The 8,151-nt window shown below is 54.9% G+C and overlaps 1 protein-coding gene across 3 annotated transcripts in view; it reads left to right on the top strand.

Moving 5' to 3' along the window:
• Positions 1–3,544: 3,544 nt before the first annotated feature.
• CBFA2T3 (CBFA2/RUNX1 partner transcriptional co-repressor 3) overlaps positions 3,545–8,151 on the top strand; it is a 57,162-nt gene continuing 52,555 nt past the window's right edge. For 2 of the 3 annotated variants that reach the window (XM_081963537.1, XM_081963536.1), the window contains exon 1: positions 3,546–3,986. In XM_081963537.1, coding sequence (XP_081819663.1) covers positions 3,914–3,986 — 73 coding nt within the window. In that variant the 5' untranslated portion in view covers positions 3,546–3,913. Of the gene's footprint in view, positions 3,987–8,151 lie in introns of all 3 variants that reach the window. The other variant, XM_081963538.1, reaches the window with a different exon arrangement.

Genomic DNA, 8,151 nt, shown 5'->3' with positions numbered 1-8,151 from the left:
TCTTTTTAATCAGAGGAGGAGAAGTTCCCAGCTTGATTGTTCCATTTTTATCTCTTTTATTTACTCCGTTTTAATGTCTTTCACTGCATATTTTATTCCCATCCAGGCAGGGCCCCCATCGCCTTTGCAGAGGGAGAGAAAAGCATGAGCAGGGGAGGGGGCAGGGGAGGGGGCGATCCTGCCAGCCCCCCCACCCCATTTTGCCCAGCTCGGTTTCTCTTCACACTTGGGCAAAGCTGGGAAGGTGGGCTCTCTTCTGCCCTCACAGCAGCCCACCTGTTGGGGGGGGGGTCTGGTGAGAGAGAGTGGGGGCTGGGGAGCCTTGCAAGGCAGGCAGGGGGCTCAGTCCAGGCTAGGGGCTTCTGGGGCTGCTCCCTGCCCCACATCTACAGGGCAGCTCAGAGGGACCCCGGGAAACGCCTTTTATGCTGCAGCCGGAAGCGGTGGGGGGACTTTGCCTGCTGGGTTTTCTCCAAGCCCCTTCCCCAAACTGCCTTCCTATTGCAAAATTGTGAGGGGGGTCCTCCCCCCCACCCCTCCTCTTCATTCACCCCCGAGTGCCTTGTATTTCAAGAGAAAGCCCCGGAGTCCAGTGTGGGTCTCTTCCGGGACTTGGCAAGGCCGGAGAATCCTCTGGGGCTCGGGGCCTAATCCCTTGCCCCAATGAGAGCCTCTGTCCCGGGAAGAGCCGAGGGGGCCTTTTCAGCAGAATAATGACTTTAATGGTGCAGTTGCTGCCCATTTCCTTAACGCACAACACGGAGGCCAGCAAACTCTGGGCGGGAGGAGGAGCGGAGGGGCTGCGCATGCCAGAGAGGCCAAAATTGCTTCCTTGTCCAAGTCAGCTCTTGGCTTCCGTGTTTACCGCTCCCCACACCTCAGCCTCCCCTTCCCCATAAGCCAGAGGAGCCCCCCTCCTTCCCCAGCCCTTAACCAAGAGAGCAAGAATGGGAAGAGAAGAGAAACCAAAGGGGTTTAATTTAGCAGCCATTAGCTTTTCAAACATCAAAGAGCCCAAAATGGAAATCCTCATTAGCTAATGAAAAGCCCATTGCTCACTCTTGCATTCTGTAATATCCTTAACAGCCGCCAGCGCTTCAGTTAAAGCTTTTGCAAACTCCATCCACTGCTCCGCCGCTTTCGCCAACCAGGTGCCCATCATTCCTGCCAACCTTCCCACGAAGCCGGATTCTCTCGCAGCCACAAACGTACGTGTGGTGCACAACCTTTCGCCACCCGAGTCTGCTTAGGGAAAGGGGAGGAGTGGCACACTGGGCAAGACCACCTCTGCCTCCCCAGTTCCCTTCCCCGTTGCTCTGCAAAACCCACCCAGGAGCTCTCTTCCGTGCTCTCACAGACACCCATTGGGCCTCACTGCCTCTCCCTGAAAAGAGCGCGGGAGCGACGGTAGAGAAAGTTGGGAAACCGGGCAAGATTAGCGGTAGAGGGATTCTTCATCAACTGTTGATGGACAAATCTGGCTCTAAATTCTGCCGCAACTTACACAACAAAGAACTTCAAAGCAAAAGTTGATTGGCTTAGAAACAGCCGTTCGGTTCAGTTACATCACGAGAATTAAAGCCCTCCCGATGCAATTCAAGGGATGGTCCAGTTGCTGTTGAAGGGGAGTAGATAAGAGGAACCCGGCTGACTCAGGAGAGAGAGAGAGTTTCGGGTCTCTTATTCCGAAGGGACGGGTGCAAGCCAGGGACAGACCGGGATTGAAAAGAAAAAGAATAATCAGAGTTGATTGTAACATGAGACACGGATGGAGTGAGGGGCCGTTGACCTTTTTGGGATTTTTGAAGATGGTATTTGAAATATCCAGCATCACATTCTTTAAAAAAAGTAATACTTGTAAGTTTGGATGGCTACATGTCCTCCGGTATAAAGCACCCGTTTCCTTTTCCCCTCCGCTTTCATCTCCCAGCCCATAGGTGTTTCTCAACTTCAGCCACTTTAAGATGGGTGGACTTCCACTCCCAGAATCGCCTAGTGAGCCAGGATTAAAGGGAGTCAAAGAAGGTAGCGACTTCTAGCCAACCTGGGCTGAACTCCAGAACGCTACGCAAGGCTGGGCCTGCCTCTCGTGGCTGGTCATTCCCTCCCACCCTGGGGGTCTCCAGCAACTGGCATGGAGAGGTCGAAGGTCTGTGATCCTGAACCGATGGAAGAGCCACCCTGAACAGTTGCTAGGGGTGCCCTTATCCTGTATGCCCAAGCCATCCAACTTAGTTGGGCAGATGTTGCCTCCTTCTTTGACCAACCTCTGCCGTTGTCCAAGCCCCCTCCATGAGGCCCAGAGCTGTTCTTCTTGGACTTTTACCAAGCAATGCAACCTACGCCTCCCTCAAAGAGAAGGTCAGCCAAGGTGTTTGGTGAGGCAGGGGATGGAGCTCAAGCCAATTCTAGGCTGCTGCTTAACCCTCCCTGCTCCCTTGTCCCAGGGGGTGGGCAGCTGCCCTCTTGCAGAGAGTCTCCTGACTTCCATCAGTGACTCGGACTGCCCTACATTGAGCACAAGGGGGCTGCCTTTCTCTGATAGGGAACGTGGACTCCTCAGCCCTTCTCAGGTTCCGAAATGAGGAATGGGAGACTTCTAGAACACACAGCCACAATTTCACTGCCTATTGTTCCTGGCAAGGATTTGGATTGAAAACAGGCATCAACGCAGAAGGCATTCCCCTTGAAACCTATTCTTAAGCACTTCACTTCTCCTTCAACCAATGTGGTTATATTTACATGTGCATGAAGGCTCTTAAGAAAGCACCAAACGTTAAACAAAAACAAGCGACAGAAAACAGGTTATTGTATTGCCCATTTAGTAAAAGTGCCTATAATTTTCCACTGTAAAGGAGCTGCGTGACAATCAAATGAAACCATGAATGACATTCATGAAATTGGTGCGTGTTTCAACCAGCGGGGAGTTCTATCCTTGAAACACCAATAAAGAAAACGCCTTCCCCTTTTCCACTCAATTGACTAAAGCAGGCTTCACAACCTTGGGAACTTTAAGACGCGTGGACTTCAACTCCCAGGATTCCCTAGCCTGCCTGAGGAATTTTGGGAGTTGCAGTCCATACATCTTAAAGTTGCCAAGCTTGAAAACTATCACTCTGGTGGCAGCCTCCTTGTAGGGCCCTGGAGCAATCCCAACGCCCCCTGGCACGATGGGCACCAGGCCGAGGGCTCTTCTTAACAGACCTGGTGGAGAAGGGAGCTTTGTGTGGTTGGAGCCCCTTTCTCTCAGCCCCGGGGGAAGCCAGAGGAAGGCAGCTGGGAGTGAGTGCTCCTCTCACTCCCAGATCAACTGCTGGAACTCAGATAGAGCCTGGCAGGGGTGGAGGTGCCAGACCTCTGCTCCTCTAGGAGCTCTTTTTAAAGCTTTCCTTCCTTCTTGAAATATTTCTGCACCTTTTCCTTAGGAGCAAAATCGCTCTTTTCCCTTTCGAACTTTTCCCCCCTCCAAGTGAAGTGTAAATAGGGCTCCCTGGAAGGGCCTGGCGGCTTCAGCTGCCTCCAAGGTGCTGCAGGAACCTTTCCGAGTCCAAGGCCAGTTCCTCTCCTTCCTGTTGTTCTCCCTTGCGAAGGCCTTCTGCTCAGCTGGCGGAGAAAGAGGGTTGCAGCCTCTTCAGGATGTCGCTGCTGGGCTCCCACCAGAGTGACTTTTCTGCTTCTCAGATAGACTGGAGAAAGAGGCTCCTAGGAAGGCAAACCTAGTTACCTTGCCTTGAGGACGGAGAGTCCGTATCTAACCCTTCAACCTGGAAGACACCCCCCCAAATGCAGTCCTTCCTTGGCTCCTCTGGCCAGCCCAGGGCTGCTCCTGCTCCTCGGTCTCTTTGGCCAATGGGGGAGAGGCTGAACAGGATGACCAGCCCCCTCCCTGCTCTGTGAGGAAGCCCCAGGTGAGATGACCTGTCCCCGAGAAGAAGAGATGGCGGTTTCTGGAAAACCATTCGGGGCTCAAGGCTTCGCCTGCAAAGGTAAGAGAGCAGCCTCCCTCAATTCAGATCTGGCTTTCAAAGATTAGGGATTGCTCGAAGGTTCTAATCATTTAAAAACCGTTTCAAAAGCCACTTCCTCTCCTTTCCTCCAAGGAAGCCCATATTGTTATCCACAGGCAGGCAGGCAGGCAGGCAGCCCAGGAGACGATCGTTGGGTTTACTTTGTAGGAAAGACTTAACCAGGAGAAAGTGAATGACCGGCTGCATTCTCACACCTGATCTAAAACTAGGTTGGTTTTGAACCTCGGCTTCTCTTTCTGGATGTGCTGTATGAATCCAACCCTTTGGGGACTTTGTGACAAGGCATGGGGGAAACTCTGAAAAGTGGTTAATTCAGAACCCAAACGGGATTCTGTGAACATCTTTTACTTATGTCCATGAAGGGTGTTATGTCCTTGGAGGCAGACCACGGTCCTTGGCCGCTCTGCAGAGTAGGCTGCTTTGCCAGGCCAGCTCCTAGTTCTGTTGGTTGTGTCTTTGTCGGCTGTTTGTTTTGTCGTATGAACTGTGCGCTCACAGCCAAGCAGTGGCTCTTGGTCAATCTTGGTTTACCTCGAAAAAGCAAAGCGAGGTTATGGTGGTTAGGAACTGGAGAGGATTACAGGATAAATACTGAATCTGTTGGGGGTGGGGGGAATCTCAGAAGGAGGCTGTTGTTGACCCCCCCCCCCCTCAACACTGCTACCGAGGAGGGTATCTGATGCGGCTACCGAATCTCTAGGAGTTAAGATCCACTCCAATTTCCTTGGCTGCTAGAGTTGGGTGAAACTGGCCTCTGTAATATCAGTGAAATATGTTAACTTCTGGAGAGTTTATTTACAGAATTAGTGTGCGTGGTTTTTCTCTCTCTCTCTCTCTTCTTCTGAGCTGGTCCTCGGTTTCGGGCGGCTTTCCTTTTGAGTCAGAAAGGCAGAAGGTTGTGCATTAAATAACTGATAGGGAAATTCTGGGATCTCTTACCTAGGGAGCATCAAGAGGGCTGGTCCATATGTGGATTACGCATACAACCATACTACTTGGTTGAAAGAAGTTGGAACATGGGGTTATTTCTGATTATTCAATGGATGGGCTGCCTTTCCCTCTAAAACAGAATTCTGGAAGTCCAAGTCCACAAGGCTGGACATCCCTGTTCTAAGATGTTTAATCCCATCCATCCAATTCCCTGATCTCTTTGGATGGATGGGAGCCCTTCCCCCCCCCTTAAGCGTCAATTGGACTTATCCTTGGTCTCTGTAGGTCGAGTCAGGGAGAAAGTGGGCCAGGGACTGCACTGAAACCAGGATGTTTGCTGTATTTGAATTCTAAAGTGGGTTGCCTCCCCTCTGGAGAACTCCTGGGAAGTTGGTTATCCAAAGCATAATAAAGGTTGCAGGAAAAATGGAAGGGAGGGGCAGCTGTGTGCTTTGGACCTTCTGCTGCCCCAGGGACAATGCTACCTGTTGGAGCAGAGGCTGCAGGTACCACTCCAGGGAAAAACAGGCAGAGAGCAAATACCCAGCTGCGAGCTGCTTTAACAAGCTTAAGTTGGCCGCTTTCTTCCTCTGTCCCCGGGCGAGGCCTCTGGGGCAGCCTGGCTGGGTGAGGCTGGCAGTGTAGCCTGACCCTGCCTGGAAACAGGATCTCCGTGGCGGCCTTCCTCTGGGCAGCCCTGGCCCTCTCTCCTTGACCTACCAGGGTGGCCCTTTCCCAGGCTGTGACCCAAGGGACGGTCAAGTGACATCCTCTCTGGTGGAAAGCAGCCAGCCCTTCCCCTTCTGCATCACCTCCCCCCCCCCTCACTCCACTTGCCTTTCCAGCCCATTGTTCACAGGCGGAGAATTTGGCCCGCTGCCTTGGCACTGCGCCCTGCCTGGCCTCGTTCGCCAGCAGCCCAAGAGGGTGGCTGTTCCCCAGCACAGCAGAGCAGCTGGGTGGGAACTGTGGAGAGGCACAGCCTGGCCCCTGGGTGTCCATCTGCTTCCTCCACAGTGTGGCCACCAGGCCTGGCTTTGCAGTTGGCTTCCTATGGGAAGCTGCTCGTGGGCACAAGGACTAGCAGGCCGGGTCAGCCATAGGCTCTTTGGACGGGGAAGCATCACATGGCGCCGGGGGGGGGGGAGTTTGCAGAGGCTCTTGCCTTGTGACCCCCCCAGCCATTGTTGCTGTAAACCATGGCTTAGCCTGATGCCCAGAGTTGAGATGAAGGGTCCTTGGTGCTCTCTGAGCCTGGCTGTTTTCCTGCAGGCGTTTCATTGCCCAAACTAGGTTACACCATCAGTGTGTTGCTTAGTTTGGGCAATGAAGCGTCTGCAAGAAAACAACCAGGCTCAGAGAGCACCAAGGACCCTCCGTGATGCCCAGAGCCAGACAGGTGCTTGGAGGCCACGGGGAGATATATAAAGCCCAACATAAGGACTTGCCACTTAGCTGCCCTGGTTGCAGAATGAAAGGGAGCCCATGCGGGTCAGAGGCTTGGGAAAAGGGTGATCCCAGGCCAGGCACAATCCTGCTCCTCTGAGGCGGCTGTTTGGACCAACCACAGCTTTGGGGCTGCCTTGGAAGGAGCAGGGGGGGGAGGTTGGCAAAGCAGCTGAATGGCTGAGGACCAGCCCTCAGGAGCTTCACCCAGGAGACGCCATCCTGGCCCAGGCGGGAGACCTCAATTCTCCTTCCCAGCAGCTGGCAGACTTGGGTGAGGTGCAGGAGAGGTCGCCCCATTTCCTGCCCTTCTTCCCCTCCTCTCCTCCACAGGGGGGCTTTAATGCCCGTGCAGTTGTGTTTATGCGAAGGCTTGCCAAGAGCTTCCGTGGCTCTGTGTGTGTGTGTGTGTGTGTGTGATCTGTTTGAGGGGCACACAGCTCCTCAAGCGAACTGGGGATTTCTCCCCCTTCCTTTGCAAAAACACGAGGGGGGAGGGGGATTAATTCGGGAAGGGGAACGGTGGTGCCTGGACAGGTGCAGATTCTGACAGTTTTGAATAGTTGCCAGCCAGCCCTCCGAAATCCTCCACACATCTGCTCCCATCAGTTGGACAACAGATGGGCCCTGCTTTTAATATTTTTGGATTCGGTTAGATTTAGGAGCTGATGTGAACTGATTGCAGAGCGCAGGTGTGGAAAACACAAGCTGCTTTGCAGGCAGGAAGTGTGGGTCAGGCCTTGGCAAGGCTGGGCGAGGACCCCTTGTTCGCCTCTGGGAAATGGGGAAGGGGAGGGCAGGCAAGAGGAAACCGGCGGCTCCAGCCTTTTTCACACGCGACTCGGGTTTCGGATTATTTTTAGTTCGTTGTTGCAGTGTCTACAGCCAGGGATGGGCGAAGGGGGGGGGGAGCGCCATCGTGGTAGCCCCTGGCCAAAATGCCAGAGTACCAGCTGCGGGGGGGGGGGTCGTGAGAGAATTGGGGTAAGGAGAAGAGCAGGGGAAAGGGTTTTGCGAGGTGCAGGAGACTTTCTGGGGGGAGAAGGGGCGTCCAGAGGGCTGCAGGCGAAAGAGATCCGGCCGAAGGGCTCAGTTGGGGGGGGGGCGTCAGAAACGTCAACCATGTCGGCCCCAAATCCCGCGAAGAGACCCCGGCCCCCTTTTCACAGCATCTAGGTGCTTGTGGCGCCTGGTTCTTCCTCCTCTGTCCCGTTCGCCAGCCAGGCGGCCTGTTGAGGAACAGCCCAGCAAATGCAGGGGGTCCCTGCAAGCCCTCTGCCCCAAGTCTGCAGGTGGTGGCACAGCCAGCTGGACCCCCGGCCCCACCGAGCCTCCTCCCTCCTCCTACTGGTGGCAGACGCGGCTTTGGGCTTCGCGACCCGTCGGATTAAGGCTGGGCCAAGCGGCGCCCTCGGAGAGGTCTAAGCTCCGGCTGCAAACTGCCCCGCCGGCTCGCAGGGCTCCCGGGGCTTTGGCGGGCGAGCCTGCCAGCCCTCCCCTCCCGCCTCTCCGTTAAGCCTTGCCTGTCCCCTCGCCCCGCCCGGCATAAATCCAGCAGCAGCAGCAGCGGGAGGACCATCTGGGCATCCCTGGCGGGGGAGGGAAAGGAGAGCAGGCGGGGACCCCCCTCCCCATTGCTCCTTCTCTGTTCCCCCCCGAGGCCAAGGAGAGTCAAGGCAGGCCCCTCTTGAGTTTCTCTGGAGTCCCCCTGGAAGGCCGCCTCTGCCCTGCCCTCCTCCAGACCCTG

The sequence above is a fragment of the Natrix helvetica genome (assembly GCF_964273705.1).
Source record: "Natrix helvetica genome assembly, chromosome: 10".
In the NCBI taxonomy this organism is placed as follows: Eukaryota; Metazoa; Chordata; class Lepidosauria; order Squamata; family Natricidae; genus Natrix; species Natrix helvetica.
This window is presented reverse-complemented; position numbering and strand designations above follow the sequence as displayed.